The sequence below is a fragment of the Cupressus sempervirens genome, chromosome 4 (genome assembly GCF_028749045.1).
Source record: "Cupressus sempervirens isolate cs-2001-9-10 chromosome 4, ASM2874904v1, whole genome shotgun sequence".
NCBI classification, from domain to species: domain Eukaryota; kingdom Viridiplantae; phylum Streptophyta; class Pinopsida; order Cupressales; family Cupressaceae; genus Cupressus; species Cupressus sempervirens.
In genome coordinates this window covers 338,949,027-338,966,984 of record NC_143121.1, presented here as the reverse complement: position 1 = coordinate 338,966,984, position 17,958 = coordinate 338,949,027, and the positions used below count along the sequence as shown (strand labels likewise).

At 38.8% G+C, this 17,958-nt stretch overlaps 2 protein-coding genes across 3 annotated transcripts in view; both read right to left on the bottom strand.

Moving 5' to 3' along the window:
- LOC149561410 (uncharacterized) overlaps positions 1 to 17,958 on the bottom strand; it is a 295,535-nt gene that overhangs the window by 93,465 nt on the left and 184,112 nt on the right. The window lies entirely within an intron of this gene.
- LOC149561411 (uncharacterized) lies at positions 9,571 to 12,052 on the bottom strand. Its single transcript, XM_089825136.1, has 4 exons — positions 11,820 to 12,052; positions 11,552 to 11,704; positions 11,017 to 11,417; positions 9,571 to 10,874 (listed from the first exon to the last, which is right to left on the bottom strand). The coding sequence occupies exons 3-4, from the start codon at positions 11,347 to 11,349 to the stop codon at positions 10,473 to 10,475; spliced, it is 735 nt and encodes a 244-aa protein (XP_089681262.1). The 5' UTR covers positions 11,350 to 11,417; positions 11,552 to 11,704; positions 11,820 to 12,052; the 3' UTR covers positions 9,571 to 10,472.

Below are 17,958 nucleotides of genomic sequence, written 5' to 3'. Positions count from 1 at the left end.
CTTGTGGTTCCTTGAAATGCTAGAGGAACTCTAACTTGCAAATATACATCCTTCCCTTAATCTATTCTATATGTATCTTTCCTTTTCTGTGATTGACATATATATATATATATATATATATATATATATATATATATATATATATATATATATATATATATATATATATCTTCTTCCTCAATGTAATTTGTAGACAATGTCTATTATATTAAACCTTGTACATCCCTTATTAATTATTCTTTCCTTTCCAAAACTTGTCTAACATTCATGTTGATAATTTGATTCTCCAATACTGATTTAGAAGCTGGTATGCACATGCATCAATTACTAAATGTTGTGTGCTATTCTGATTTGGTTCCAACCTCTTATGATCACCGTTTATTGATTCCAGTGTCTATTCCTTCTTATCCTCTTAGCTGCATAATGTAAAAGGGTCAAATTTGATCGCCTCTATGACACCTACTGTAATATATTATGTATTTTTCCGTAGATACAGTCGGGGATGCTCAATATCATTGGTTATAATCGCTAGCCTCTGCAGGTATGGTGAGTATTTCAGATATATCCAATAACTGGTTAGAGGATTGGAGATTCTAGTTGCAATTCCTGTCATGTCCCCACTCTAGCTCAGTCTAACAGAGACATGTGAGTCAGCTAATTATGGGGTCTTGTAGGCTGACAGGGTTGGATAGAGACCCAGTATGGTTATTCAGTGTTAAGGACTTGATTTTCTGGTGGGTATTCATCAGTTGGGTGACGTTCCTTGTTTTTAAGAGGCAGTTCCTACATTTATGGGGTCCATTCCTACTTTTTAGGAGGTATGATCATGCCCAGGGCTGGGTTTCCATGAGATGACCCTTTGGGTTCAGTTTCAGAGGGATAGGGCTTGTTTCCTAAATTTTAGGAGCATCCCTAGATTTTAGGGATGAGACTGCCAGTGGATCCTTGATTTCCGACTTCAGTCACAGACAGGTGACAAGATGATTTTATGATTTGTGATGTCAGTTGGGCAGTTTGTGGCTATTTGGGTTATATTTTTAATATTTCCTAAGTTAGCGTTTAATATTAAATAAGGCTAAGTTAATAGCCATTTTGGAGTAATAAGGGAATTTTGGCCTCATCTGGATGCGTATCCCATGTTATGATAGCTTGTTGGAAAGGTCTTGAAATTCTCTAAATCTTCCTCTTTGGTCTCAGGGCAATTCGGTGAACGGATTTATTACTATGGTGGAAAAGGTCATTTTCTAGTGACATGGTCACTTTAAAATAAGATTTAATTCATTTTTTTATAGCCAACGCCAATTGGGGGTCATTTTAGGGTTCGAATTGCTTTGCAAGGGGTTATAGGAGATGGGCGCCATTTCTCATGATTATGCATATTTTTCAAACACTTCTTTTCAAATTTGCTCTGCTTGAGCGATTTGCATTCTGGGACGCAAACCCCAGGGTAATTGCTGGCTGGGATGTAACCTTCAGCAGCATTGGGTATTGGTTTGTCAATAGTTTCAATAGTATTCAGGAGGAAGGTAGACGCCACTTCAGCTTGGGCCTACAGTTTGTTTTGTTGGGCATGTTCTTTGGCGTATGAGAGGTGAATTCTAGCAGCCGTACACTGCCATTTCTTGCAACCGTACTTGCAGCCGTACTCTGTCATTTGCAGCACTTGGATACATAGAAAAATCGGTTACTCAGTAGCAGATTCTTGCATCTTATTAGCCCATTTTCATCAGCCAGTTGTCGCATCATTGTTAGAGGAAATGTACTAGATCTTTTATTTGGCTCTATAATTCAGAGATCTGCCTAGTACGATTTGTATAAACTCTGACTTTACTGCATATTGTTATTTATTTTCAGACTCTTTTCTTGCCATTTGCTACTTCTCATTTCTATGTGGAATAATCATCAAAAACACAAAAACAAACAAACTCTTCTGCATTTCCGCCTAGTTCTACAAGAAAACATTAATAAACAGGAAAAAACAAAAAAATAAAATAAATCTACAGCGGAGATCCATCAGGGATCTTTCAATGGTATCAGAGCTTACATCCTGCCAACTTATAGGGTTTGTGAGAAATTGCCACAACAGATTTTGGCATCTGGGTATTGGATAAAAGTTTTTGATAAATCATTTCAGCATCTGGGTAGTCACTAGTTGGTGGATTGAATACAAATCTATGCATCCTGGTGGAGAAATACACAGATTCTATGAGCGCAGGAGAAACCAATGGCAAGCAAAGGCCACCAGAGACGCACAGATACCAGCTATGGGTGAGGCACAGGGTGCTACTGGCGACGGCATGCCTACAGAGGCAGAAGAAAGAGAGATGGTGCGGACCCTATTCACTACTCAGCCTAGGATTGCTCAGGCTCTAGATAGGTTACAGGATACCTTGGAACGTTTGGAGATGGGTGGACACAGAGGCAGGCAAAGTAGATCAGTTTCAATGGCTAGTAGTCAGCGCAGCCATCAGTCCCATTCTTCAGTTGGGAGCTTCCTTCATTCCAGTAGGAGGCATTGCCATCGTACACCTACTAGGAATAGGCCATTGCTTCCCCAATTCATACCAGGTGAATGGCCAGCGCAGGTGGAACCACCAGAAGTGGGGTTTCAGGAGTCAGTTTTGGCAGCCACAGCTGAGTGGAGAGCCCTACGTCCTGAGGTTAGCGACGTCTTCCCTCTTCCCCAGTATTGTGCACATCATAGAGATACAATCAGGTTTACGGGAGATCGTGGTAATAGACTACCACAACAGCAGCAGAATTATGACCTCAATAGAGCTACTGGGAAGATTACATTGGCCCCATATAATGGCTCAGGAGACACTAGTGCACGAGCTTGGGTCCACAAGCTGGACATATACCTTTCATTGAGGCCCATGCCTGAGCGTGAGGCTATTCAGTTTGTTGTGTTGCATTTAGAGGGGATTGCCTATAATTGGTGGCACCATGGATTGGTCACCCAGGATCACGCCTTAGTTCACTCCTATGCTGAGTTCACCGAGCGACTCATTGCACGATTTGACCGTAAGGATACAGAACTTTATTACAGGGAGTTGGCTCACCTTAAACAAATTGGTCATGCAGAAGCCTATATTAATGAGTTCCAACATATTGCAGTTATGGTTCCGGATATGCCCCAGAAACGTAGTGTGATCTTGTTCATTGAGGGTTTGCAGGATAGACTAAAAGGATTGGTACGTGCTTTCCAACCAGCTACTCTTAAGGAGGCTATTGATGTGACATTGAGATTGGATATTGTTCCCACTTCTTATCAGGCATATGAGAAACCATTTAGAGATTCACGACCTGCACAAAAGGCCAATACGACACAGAACAAAGGAGGGACCTCATCTAAAACTCCTTGGATGAATCAGGAGACGAGGAATGAATTGAGGAGGAAAAAGTTGTGTTTTTCCTGCAAAGAACCATGGGAACCAGGACACCGTTGCACGGGTAAAGGAAAGGTTCATTTGATTGAGGTGACTTTTGAGTTAGGGGATGAGGAGGTTCCTGATACTGATATTCAGGATAATACAGAGGATGTTGAGCAGTTTCCGACACAGTTGGAGTTAGACACCACTGAGCCTGTGGCATCAGCTAAAGTAGCTATGGCTACCCTCTCCAATTATCCTAAGTTTCATGCCTTCCGGTTGAAAGGTACACTTAAGGGTAAGCGGATCACCAGTTTGGTAGACACAGGTGCTATGCATAACTTTATTGATCAAAAATTAGTTGAGAGGCGTGGCTTACAGTACGAGGAGTTTGGTGGTTTTGGAGTGAAGGTGGCTGATGGTACCATTTTGGGTTGTACCAAGCGGATTCCACAGCTTAGTATTCAAATGGGAGATTATACTTTGACTGATGACTTCTATGTGCTTCCCATAGAAGATTATGATGTGGTTTTGGGCATGCAGTGGTTACAGGGTATTGGGCATTACATTATTGATCACCATCAAATGCAGTTAGAGTTTCTTTCTGGCGGGCAGAAGGTGATTTTGAAGGCAACGTCAGATGGTGGACCCAGGGAGGTGACTTCTCGCAGGATGGAGACCATCCTTAGGTATAATGATATGCTTTGGGCTACACACTGTTTGGTTAAATCCAAAACACCCATATCTCAAGATGGTCATGTATTTCATGTGGACATTCAGTCAGTGATGGATCGTCACAGTAGAGTGTTTGGTGATATACCTCCTAGAGTGCCACCAGATAGAGGGTTTGAGCATGGTATAGAGTTGGAGGATGGAGCGAAGCCAGTGATTACTACCCCATATCGTCATCCTAGAGCCTATAAGGATGAAATTGAGAAGACTATTCATGAGCTATTCGACATGGGTTTCATTCGACCTAGTTCCAGGCCCTTTGCTTCTTCTATAGTGCTTGTTAAGAAGAAGGATGGGACTCTACGGATGTGTGTAGACTATAGAGCTTTGAACAAGAAGACAATAAAAAATAGATATCCCATTCCGCGCATTGATGAGTTGTTAGATGAGTTACATGGGGCTGTCTACTTCTCTAAGATTGATCTTCGTTCAGGTTATCATCAGATAAGTGTACGAGCAGAGGATGTACACAAGACCGCCTTTCGTTGTCACTATGGGCACTATGAGTTTCTGGTAATGCCTTTTGGCCTTACCAATGCACCAGCTACTTTCCAGTCCTATATGAATCATATCTTCAACAAGCAGTTGAAGAAATCGGTTCTAGTGTTTTTTGACGATATATTGATTTACAGCAGTACTTGGGAGGACCATCTCAGACATCTCGAGGAGGTACTTAGCATAATGGAGAGTCAGTCTCTATTTGCTAAGCTTTTCAAATGTGAGTTTGGATTGGGGGAGGTGTTATATTTGGGTCATGTGATTAGTGCTGAGGGGGTGAAGGTGCATGAAGAGAAGATTCAGACGATTCAGAATTGGCCTGTTCCTCGGAACATTACTGAGTTACGAGGGTTCCTTAGATTGTGTGCTTATTATAGAAGATTTGTGAAGGGTTTCTCACAGCTGGCAGCACCTTTGACAGATCTCACAAAGAAAGGATCGTTCAGATGGACAGAACAAGCACAGGGGGTCTTTGATAGACTCAAGGAGGTTATCAGTACTTGCCCCGTTTTGGCACTACCTGATTTCTCGAAGCCATTTGTCCTGGAGTGTGATGCGTCAGGCTTGGGTATAGGAGAGGTGTTGATGCAGAATAGACACCCCATTGCCTATGAGAGCAGGAAGTTGCAAAACAATGAAAAGTTGTACTCTACCTATAATAAGGAAATGTTGGCTATTATGCATGCATTAGCCAAGTTCAGACAGTATCTTGTTGGCAGTAAATTTGTGGTGAGAATAGACCATAACAGTCTGAAGTATTTCCTAAATCAAATAGAGCTCAATGATCGACAACAAAAATGGGTTAGCAAAATTCAAGCTTATGACTTTGATATCGAATTCATAAAAGGGAAGAATAATACTGTGGCTGATGCACTCTCTAGGAAACCTTCATTGGCTGCCCTATGTTCATTGAGCGAGATTTCAGCAGATTGGAAGGCTCAACTTTTAGTTGAATACTCCAAAGATTAGCATGCTTGTGAGATTATGGAGGGATTGATAGTGGATGACAGATACAGTGTGGTAGATGATATTATCTACTATAAAGATAGGGTTTACCTTGTTCCGAGTTCTCAGTCGAAGGAACAAATTTTTCATGCTCTCCATGATATTCCTACAGCCGGACACCCAGGATATGGTAAGACTTACAAGGCGGTACATAAGAGATTCTCTTGGAAGGGTCTCAAAGATGATGTTTTACGCCATGTCCGTGAGTGTATGACTTGTCAGCAGAACAAGTCGGAGCATACCTACCCAGCGGGATTATTGCAGCCCTTGCCTATACCGGAACAGAAGTGGACAGGGATCTCCATGGATTTCATTACAGGTCTTCTTTGGGTTCAAGGGAAAGATTGCATCTATGTTGTTGTGGATAGGCTAACGAAGTATGCCCACTTCTTTCCCATTGCATTAGATTTTACAGCACCGCAGGTGGCTGAGTTGTTCTTCAAGGAGGTGTTTAGACTTCATGGTCTTCCCAAGACCATTGTGAGTGATAGGGACAGCAGATTCATGAGTTCCTTCTGGCAGGAAATTTTTACACTAGCTGGTACTTTGTTAACACCTAATACTAGTTACCACCCTCAAATGGATGGGCAGACAGAAATAGTTAACAAATGGGTTGAGGGATATTTGCGTAACTATGTGTCAGGGCAGCAAAAAGCATGGGTGCGTTGGCTGCATTTGGGCGAGTATTGTTATAATACTACGCATCATATGTCCATTGGCATGACGCCTATCAGAGCTCTCTATGGATATGAGGCATTATCTTTCACTGATTTGGCATTTGGTGACAGTAGAGTTCCCTTGGCTCAAGATTGGTTATAAGAGAACCAGGATGTCATGAGATCTCTTAGGGAGAATTTGCAGCAAGCCCAAAATCAGCAAAAGATGTATGCTGACAGGCACAGGATTGAGAGGGCATTTGAGGTGGATGATATGGTCTTTCTGCGTTTACAACCATATCGGCAGAGCACCCTAAAAAGGGGGGGAGCTGAGAAGCTCAAACCACATTTTTATGGTCCATACAGGGTACTCAGGCGAGTGGGAGAGGTTGCATATGAGGTTGAGTTACCACATGGCAGCAAGGTTCATAATGTATTTCATGTATCTTGCCTGAAAAAGGCCCTTGGACAACATATTATAGTTTCATCTGAATTACCTCCTACGGATGAAGAAGGTAAATTGATTTTGGTCCCTGATGAGATTCTTGAGGTGAGGGAACGGCGGCTGAGAAGCCGAGTGATTCGAGAGTATTTGGTTTGATGGAGAGATCTTCCCATAGAGGATGCCACCTGGGAGGGTGAGAGCATTTTACAGCATCCTGCATTACAGTTGCTTGTGAGCAAGCATCTCCAAGAGGGGAGGACTGTCATGTCCCCACTCTAGCTCAGTCTAACAGAGACATGTGAGTCAGCTTATTATGGGGTCTTGTAGGCTGACAGGGTTGGATAGAGACCCAGTATGGTTATTCAGTGTTGGGGACTTAGCTTTCTGGTGGGTATTGATCAGTTGGGTAACGTTCCTTGTTTTTAGGAGGCAGTTCCTACATTTATGGGGTTCATTCCTACTTTTTAGGAGGTATGATCATGCCCAGGGCTAGGTTTCCATGAGATGACCCTTTGGGTTCAGTTTCAGAGGGATAGGGCTTGTTTCCTAAATTTTAGGAGCATCCCTAAATTTTAGGGATGAGACTCCCAGTGGATCCTTGATTTCCAACTTCAGTCACAGACAGGTGACAGGATGATTTTATGGTTTGTGATGTCAGTTGGGCAGTTTGTGGCTATTTGGGTTATATTTTTAATATTTCCTAAGTTAGCGTTTAATATTTAAATAAGGCTAAGTTAGTAGCCATTTTGGAGTAATAAGGGAATTTTGGCCTCATCTGGATGCATATCCCATGTTATGATAGCTCGTTTGAAAGGTCTTGAAATTCTCTAAATCTTCCTCTTTGGTCTCAGGGCAATTCGGTGAACGGATTTATTACTATGGTGGAAAAGGTCATTTTCTAGTGACATGGTCACTTTAAAATAAGATTTAATTCATTTTTTTATAGCCAACGCCAATTGGGGGTCACTTTAGGGTTCGAATTGCTTTGCAAGGGGTTATAAGGAGATGGGCGCCATTTCTCATGATTATGCATATTTTTCAAACACTTCTTTTCAGATTTGCTCTACTTGAGCGATTTGCATTTTGGGACGCAAACCCCAGGGTAATTGCTGGCTGGGACGTAACCCTCAGCAGCATTGGCTATCGGTTTGTCAGTAGTTTCAACAGTATTCAGGAGGAAGGTAGACGCCACTTCAGCTTGGGCCTACAGTTTGTTTTGTTGGGCATGTTCTTTGGCATATAGGAGGTGAATTCTAGCAGCCGTACACTGCCATTTCTTGCAGCCGTACTCTGTCATTTGCAGCACTTGGATACATAGAAAAATCAGTTACTCGGCAGCAGATTCTTGCATCTTATCAGCCCGTTTTCATCAGCCAGTTGTGGCATCATTGTTAGAGGAAATGTACTGGATCTTTTATTTGGCTCTATAATTCAGAGATCTGCCTGGTACGATTTGTATAAACTCTGACTTTACTGCATATTGTTATTTATTTTCAGACTCTTTTCTTGCCATTTGCTACTTCTCATTTCTATGTGGAATAATCATCAAAAACACAAAAACAAACAAACTCTTCTACATTTCCGTCTAGTTCTACAAGAAAACATTAATAAACAGAAAAAAACAAAAAAATAAAATAAATCTACAGCAGAAATCCATCAGGGATCTTTCAAATTCAGACTATAACTTCAGATAGTTCTAATAGGAAATACTTCTACAATTGTGTAATTGCATTATTGATACCCGTTGACGCCCCTATGAAATTCGTTGATAGAATTCCGTGGTATCTCTGCTGAAAAAAATACATATGGGACTCCTTTAGCACTCAAAAATGTATCTTGTTCACTTATGATGTAATCAATATTCACTTGGTTCATCTTCTTTCATTAATGTCCTCTATTCATCCTTGCTCACTATATAATAATCATTTCATTGTTAGAGCAAACATGCCCAACATCTGCGCAAGTAATATAGTTTTTCATCCATTATATTATCAACTCCTTTATCGTTGTCCAATCTTCTCTATCCTGGTTCTCACGGAACTGACTTCCCTTATTTTTGGGAGACATGGAAAGTCACATAGCTGGTGGTGTATTTGAACACTGATTCCTTCTCTAGTTCGTTGACAAATCATTTTCCATCTGCTTCCTAAGCCCCTCTCTGCAATCCTTCTTGACACCTACACACATCTCTCACCAAAAGTTGATGACCTGGAACTGCTATCAGAAGTCTCATGCGAACAGCAGAACATTTAAAAATTTAAAAACGACGCATTCTTCTCGCCTCTAAATGAATAATTGCCTATCTATTTATATTACCTATACTGAATGGTTGTCTCTCCTTAGTTTGGTCCTAAATAGTGACACTTTGGTCATCCCTATTTTCCTTCATTAATTATCCTTATATATACTTGTCTCTTTGATTATATTATCTTTGTGTGTTCCTCTAACTATGTGGGTGCGGATTAAGTTGATTTTATTAATCTTCTACTATTTAATTGCTTGTATTATAATATTATATCATATATTATAATACAATAATATTTTATCTAATTATGAATTGTATGGTATTACTTCATCCATATTATGTTCTCTTGTTTTATTATATTAACCAAAGTAACGTGAATCAAAATCAGATCGGAATCGGCAAGGCCGAATCGAATCATTAATCAACAATGAATTGGCGATGAATGGGCAAATTTGAAAAAACCCTTTAACTTTAAAGATTTTAACAATTTAAAACTTATTTCATGCACCCTTTATTGAATATAACTAAAACACACTATAACATACATAAACATAGAACATAAAATCCATCACATCCGTAACTATGTTATCTAAAATGTAAATTGTAGGCCAGCTGAAGTAAATAGAAATCAAATGATCATAATGATTTAAATCATAGAATGTATGTAAGATGATCTATAAGACATCGAATCATAAATGTGTGTAAGAATCTAAGATGAAGATCCATGAAAGTTTGAAACATATGTCTATCAATGATTCAGTATCGATATCTGTAAACAAAATATAAAAGCAAGGCTCCAGCTCAAGCCTCAGGCTTATAGTCATCATCATCCTCAACACCATCCTCAAGCTCGGTTGCAACCTCAGCGTCAACCTCTAAGTATCCAGTTTGCCTAATAGCAAGGCGTCTAATGTAGGTCCTAGAGGACTGCCGAGCCATATCTCCTGCATGTAAGATGGGCTCACGAACGTCGCTAGGGCCTGTGTCTGTGCGCGCACGTGTGCGTCTACCAATGCCTAAAGAACGTGCTCTAGATGCCTCAGCCTCTATATCCACCTGGTAAATCCACGCACGGTCTTCCTCAGTAAAGACTAGATCCACAACCTCTGTGAGCCACTCTGATTCTGGATCAATCTCCTCCAGAATGATCGGAGAGGAGTCAGTGCCCAAAATCTGTCTGATCCTAACACGGACGTTGTAATGAACAAAGACAAGATCATTCAACCTCTGCACTGTCAACCTGTTTCTCCTCTTCGAGTGGATGTGCTTGAACATGGACCAACTACGCTCACATCCAGAAGCGTTGCTTGGCTGACTCAGAATACGGATGGCAATTTTTTGAAGTTTTGGAGTTGTGGCCCCAAACATTTGCCACCATATATCTGAAATAAGGGAAAATAAAAACAATTAGTCTCATTTACAAATTACAAATTACAAGTTAACTCTACAATTACATAATCAACTTTAAGTTTAGAATCTAGATTCATGAATATTGAATATATTATTTAATTTTTATCTGGCTATATTGTTTCCCGAGCATCTATGGCCATCCTGCTAGAGAAAAGTGGCCCTTCTTTATTATTGAACTTATCAAGCTCAATAATTGCAGCACTGCTATCCTCATCAGATATCAACCTCTGGACCGCTGTATATAATCCGGTGAGAACCTCTTCATCCGCCTTCAAGTCAGGACGGAAACGAAATGTCGGATTCAAAAAGTAAGCTGCTGCATGGATGGGTTTGTGGAGCTGATTCTGCCATCTCCTATCAATGATGTCCCAAATAGGGGCATACTTCTCCTGCACTCCTACATACTGGGCTCTAATGGCCTCCTTGGCCCTATCCATGCCGTCATATATGTAGCCCATAGAGGGCTTCGCCCCATCAGCAGTTCGTAAGAGGGATACAAGGGGCTCAGTGGCCTACATATAAAGTAAAACAAAAATTTGAGTCAAAACTTAAATATAGAATAATTCAATAATATAACTTAAGGTAAAACTAGATCATTAAACAATTGGCATAGTAAACTGTAAAATATTAAATGTTAAATTGCAATAAATTTACCTTAAGGATTTCTCTAACAAGTTTCCAAAAACCATCATCATCAAATATGCAATCCACCACATCTATCCCTGCAGTGGTCGTAGCATAGGAAGATGAAATCCACTCCTGCCCAACAAACATGCTCCTCAAATCATCCCTTGATGTCAACAAGGACTGCAAGGTGATGAAATTCGAGGCAAACCTCGTGATCCCTGGATGAGCTAACTCTTTGTCTCTTGTGTACTTCCTCATTGTGCTAAGGACAAATAAATGATTATAAATAAATTTGCATATGTTTTTTGCCCTTTCCACACATGACTTGACCCACTCAAGTTTGTCAATTTCCTCCAACATGAGGTCAATGCAGTGTGCCGCACAAGGGGACTAAAATATGGTGGGGTGCCTCTCCATCAAAAGTTTACCTACAACAATTTCAAGTTAATTAGAATTTCAAACATGTTAGAATTTAGGAAACTTAGAAATTCTAAGTTAGAATTAGAAAAAGTTTAAAATTCAAATAAATTTATTTTCAAAACTTGAAAAGTTAAAAGTTTACCTGCAACAACATAACTTGTTGTATTATCCGTCGCCACTTGCACCACATGTTGTTCCCCCACCTCTGCTATAACTTCCTCAATAACCTCACATAAGTATGTGGCGTTTTTTACATGAATAAAAACATCAATGGATTTGAGGAACATGGTATATCCTACAAGTAACAAAACAACGAATTATAATTACTATTAGCAATCAACAAATCAAAATTTGAAATAGTCAATCACAATTTAAAATTATGTATGTAAGAAAGTAGAATGATCAATCACCTCCACAGGATACAAGAAAATTGAAGAGTGTTCTTCCCCTCCTATTTGTCCAACCATCAGTCATGATGGTGCAACCCTTTTCGATTCACTCCTTTCAATTGTCCTCAAGCTCATGCCTCATATCCTCAACCATTTCATCCAGGAGGTATCCACTCAACTCAGCCTCAGTTGGGGCTTTAAACCCCAGACCACAAATGGCAACTGCATCTATCATGTTCTGCAAATAAGGAGCCCTGTCACAAATAGATAATGATATTGATTAGAAATTTAGATATCAAAAACTCAAATCATAAAACAAGTAGATATAATTAAAGTTTTACTTTTACTTTTAACTTTAACTTTAAAGATAACAAAGAAAAAAGAATCAATTACCTGACTACAATAAATGGAATATTTGCAAAAGTACCAGAATTTGCAAATCTCTTTTATGGCAACATCATGAATCTCCTTGTTCAAACCCATGCCCTCAAGTGTGGGTTGGGAGCCAACAATAGTGTGGGGCACAAAGTAACTATCAATTCTATTTTTCCACACTCTAGGCCGCAATAGGTTGGTGTTGGACTCTGTCTCAGTATAAGACCGACTACCACTAGCACTAACACTCGCATGAGCACTAGCACTAGGATGAAAAGGAGGCCTGGAAGGACCCTCTCCAACACAACCTACAGATGCGGAAGCTGATGCAGATGCAGATGTAGATGCGATTGCGGATATGGGAGCACGGGAGCCAATACCTCTTAACCCTTCAAGTTGCATTTTCCTATTCAACTTGTCTTGTTCAATTTCTTCTAATGCCACCAAACAAGTGCATTTTCCCTCAGCAGTTTGATGACTGCAAATTGTGACATCATGGCCAGGTATGCCAACAATGTGGTATTTCAATCTATAGATACCTCTCGAATTTCTTTTTTCTTTGCAAAATATACATTTTGTATGATATTTGGTTCTCCCAAGAAACTCTTCATTATATTTCCAGCATTCATCTTTCTTACCCATTGTGAAAATTGGAAAATGAAAGCAAAGAGCTGCTGCAATAAAAAAAAATTCATGTAAAATATCAAAGTTTGCAGCTAATAAACAAAAACTACAAAACAACAAACCCTAGTTTGCAATTTAGTAGAAATAAAAAACATAAAAGATTTGCAAATGAACACTAAAAAAATTTAACAAAAAATGCATAATACACTAATATGCAAAAAAAAAACCAGCACTTATCTCTTGCAAATGAGTTGAGGAGTGTTGATATTGACTCCTTAATGCTCCCAATGCAATTTACGGCCTCCCCAGATGGACTTTTGATCTCTTTGTTGCTCTTCCTTCTTGCCAGTTGGAAACCTATGGATTTTCTTTTCTCTTCTTCTCTCTCACTCTTCCTCTCTTCTACTCATGCTAAGCAAATAGAAGGCTCTTTAGGGTTATAACAAAGAGGAAAGACAAATTAGAAAGCAACTAAAACATGCGTTTTTTTTTTTTTAAGTCCAACTTTTTATACTTGTTGGAGCGGCCGATTTTTGGAGATACCCGATGGCGATTCTGGCGATTTTTGCCATGAATCGCCGATTTGGGCGATTCAGGTGATTCACCAGAAAAAATCGCAACTAGCAATTTCCGATCCGAAAAAAATCGGGAGTCATGAATCTTATCGCCAAATCGGCGATTTCGGCAATTTCAAGGCGATTTTTGGAACTATGATATTAACACAACTTATTTTATAATTTAAATTGATTCATTTATTTTATTATTTATTATTAAATTCTATGGGAAAAATATGGGACATAACAGGGACCATTGGAAGCATCATTTCAAAATGATGCTAGAGACATTGTCGATCAAGCCATAGCAAGATGTGCATATGCAAATGGATTATCATTTAATGTTGTTCGCTCACCATATTGGGAATACATGGTGAGAGCAGTTAATGATGCTCCAAAGGGGTTCAAGGGCCTTGGTTATGAGAAAATACACACCGCTTTATTTGATGATGAGGTGGCTCGTGTAGACACTGTCATGCTGCCTATCAAGATTTCATGGACCAGAACAAGTGTCACAGTAGTATCAGATGGATGGAAAGATGCGAAGAACCGTCCTCTGGTGAATGTTATTGCAGTGTCTACAAGAGGTGCAATGTTTTTGAAAGCTGTGGATTGTGAAGGTCAGGTAAAGGACGGTTGTTTGCAAACATTCTCATCCAAGCCATTGAGCAAGTTGGCCCTCAGAATGTTGTTCAAGTAGTAACCGACAATGCAAAGAATTGCAGGGTCGACGGCTTATTGGTTGAGGAGCAGTACAAACAAATTTTTGGACACCTTATGCTGTGGACTCACTCAACCTAATGCTGCAAAAATTTGGCACTAAGGTTAAGTCGATTAAAAAATTGCATGAAGAGGCACAAGATATCCACATTTGGAATCCAGGCGGATTGATTGGTTTATTGTTCAGCCATTGCTTGGGGACAAGCAATTTTAGGAAGGGCGGACTGTCATGTCCCCATTTTGGAGGCAATTTGATTTAATTAATTAAGTTGTTCAAAATAATGAATATTTTATGAGGATGACTAATTAATTATTTTAATTAAATAAATAAGTGATATTAAGTTAATTATTTATAAAGTTATCAAATAAATAAATATTAAAAGGTAACTTTATATTTAATTAATTTAATAAAGTGACTTGAATTATAAAATATTTTATAAAGTCACTTAATAGATAAAATAAAATAATGTTCTAGAAGCTTCTGGAGAAAGTGGAGGAAAAAGAATAAATAGGCACCTCGGGCTTCATTCTAATCATCCAGATTTGTTGTTGTTGATATTGATGTTTGTTGATGTGCATTGTGGAGCCTAGGGTTTCTGCAATAGTCACAACTGGCCATTGAGAACGAAAACTCTCAATTGGTACGCAATTTTGAGGGTGTGAAATATCATTTGAATTATTGCAGCTAGGAGGAAGATACTTCAGTCTTCTATTTGTGCTACATTGAGAAAAAATATTTGAGTACAAAAAAGCAGGCCGAAAAAGCAGTTTGAAAAAGCAGGCCGAAAAAGCAGGCCAAAAAAGCAGTTCGAAAAAGCAGGCCGAAAAAACAGTCCGAAAAAAGCAGGCCAAAAAAACAGTCCGAAAAAAGCAGGCTGAAAAAGCAGAACCGAAAAAGCAGGCCGAAAAAGCAATCCAAAAAAAAAAAAAGAGGGCAATTCGAAAAAGCAAAGAAAATTATTACAGCCATCTACAATCAGGGGCAGCAACTAGAGAGGCACGACTTGGGCACTTGAGGAGGTTATTTTCTGTTCAGTGGTATTGCAATACATCTATTCTCTAAGGCGACTTCATATGCCAGGTCTGATGTGTATTTTCATAGTTGCCTTTCACTATAGAGTGCTGTTGTAATTGTCATTTCGTATCAGACCTATCATTCATTTTTACATTCCTCACAATGGTATCAGCAATCCATGGCTTTAGTTGTATTTAATCATGCATGTGATTAGCGTACTGTTGTAGGGGAGTATTGAAGTTAGATATTTAGTGTTGCATTAGTTTTCATTGGCAGCTGTAGGTGCATATTACTTTACCAGCAAGCATCATATTTTGATATCTTTGTAAATGCCAAGAGTCTTGGCTAACTTAGTATGAATATTGTATTGGATACTCATTCTCAATCAAGGAGATATAATTGCTGGTCATTAATAGTTGTCTTTGAGCGTTAATATATCATTTCTTATCAGCCAGTTAGCTTGCATACCAACTATTTGTTAAAATACCAGTTGGCTGTAGGTGATCATTTTCATGATTAGAACTCATATATGCATTCACTATTGCCAAAATTAGTTGCATATTTATGTTAAGTAATTGTTTAGACAATTTGGAGTCTTTTGTAAGCATTCTCTTTGAGGCAAATCCAAACAAGAATCATTGCAACAATCTGAAAAGTTATATCAGTCAGATGACCCTTGCTTGCAAAGTGTTTGACGAAATGTCAAACAACTGAAGTATAAAGATTTTTGGTGTTTGAAGAAGTTATAACCTATTGGGGTTATTACACGTGATTACTCATATGATTAGTAATATGCCTTAATCGATCATTATTATAAGAAGCAAGATAAGAATATATATAAGCATCAAGTTCATTTTAGTCTCATATGATTATGCTGGTTGGTTTTCAAGTATATTACCAGAATTATTATGACAAGTACATAGATGTGAATGTATGTAAAACATACATTCACATATATGGGCAAATAGTATCCAATATAATCTGACCCAAGCTATCATATCTCAACACTACCTCTTAGCTAGGGAAGATGACTAAGTATGAACAAATTTAGATACTAGCTCACTCGAGATATAAGAGTATAATGAATATCAAGTCGCATGGCATTCATATATCCCAGTTATGGTATGAGCACTGGCATCATGTCACATGATGTCTACCATAACACATCGTGGCGTCTCACCATGATTATCTCATAAAGAATACAATGATTTGCAATAGGAATCATGTCTCTTAATATCCATTAAAATGTTCAAGAGATACCAAGTATGACAAATTTAGATATCACCTCACTTGTGATATCAAGAAGTATATTGAACATCAAGTCATCATGCTATTCATATATCCTGGCTATGGTATGTGCACTTGCATCACGTTCCATGATGTCTACCATAACTCAACATGGCATGTCCATAGATATTACATCACATAATAACCATCATGATTATCTCACAAATAACATATATATACAGAACCGATATCAAGTCAGCATGACATCTATCAATTAAGTTCAAGAGATTAACTATCAAGACATTTCCATGAATACCAAGACTACATGATATACGTCATGATATTGAACATTGTAAATTCGTCACCTTACAATGTTGAATACAAGTGTACATTATCAAAAAGATCATCACCTTTCAATAATGTACACATGGGGGCCCATTAAATTCATAGTCACACATATGAAAAGGTTTACACAGAGCCACCATGGATTCTCTCACGAAGTGTTGTCATGGCATCACACACATGACATCCATCATGAACCATATCAAAGGATGGATCTATCACAACTTCTCCCTGCTTATGAACCTAGGGTTCCACCTTAAGCTTCTCTCACATAGAGAAGAATCCAATAAAGTACATTTCAATAAATCACTAATGCTAAGACTCCTTAGCAAGGGCTTCATTCTTCCTAACTCCACGATACTCTCCAAATGCACAAACTTCACTTGGTGAGAATATCAACAGTTCATACTATTGTGATAATATAATTTTTCTACAAGTTCTACTTCCATGATCTACTTCCTTAGCAACTCTCTCTGCTCTGATCATGACATTATTCTTAGTAGTAGTTTCTTGTGCACAAATATATTTGTCTAATTTCATAGTAACATGAGTAAATGCAATAAGCTTTGGATGTATCCCTAGGCATCGTGATACCAACATTCATAATAATGTGGCTTCTATCTGAAGCTCCAAGTACACGCATCAACCTCTTGACCTTCTCGTCCAAAATTTTCTATGATGGATTTTCAAACTCCCTCAAAATTCCACTACAGCCTGCTCCCTCTGAATCGATATAATCAAACTCCTCAAAGATCAATTGTGGCAGATCTTCTAGATGCTCGCTATGATCAAGGTCTCCCACATTGTTGGTGTTGGGTGGATATTTTGCAACTGAAAATTTTGGGTAAAAATTCAGTCGCAAAATAGGATGACCGGCCACAGCATGTGAGACAGAGTCTCTCCTACCTTTAAAGAAAGACTCCCCCTTCTCATAATTCCTTGGATCAACTCAAGGTAAACAAGAATTCGAGAGATTTTATAAAATGGGTGTTACTAATATCCTTTCTTCTTATCTTTCAAGAAAGAATCCACTTACTCATGAAGGAAGTAATTGGTAGGGTGAATCTCTAACTACACTTATATCAAGAGCTGGAAATAATGATACCGATAAACCTTCACTAACTCAAAGGCTATCTAAAAATGCAACGGTCTGGCTCTAAGTCCGGTTATACTTCTATATGGAAAAGCTTTACAATTAGGGCACAAAGACTCCTAAAAGTTAGAGTAACTTAACTATTTTGCGAATTAAGAAGAAAACCTAAGCTACAGACAAAGCTTCTAGCTATATATTTCCACAATTGCT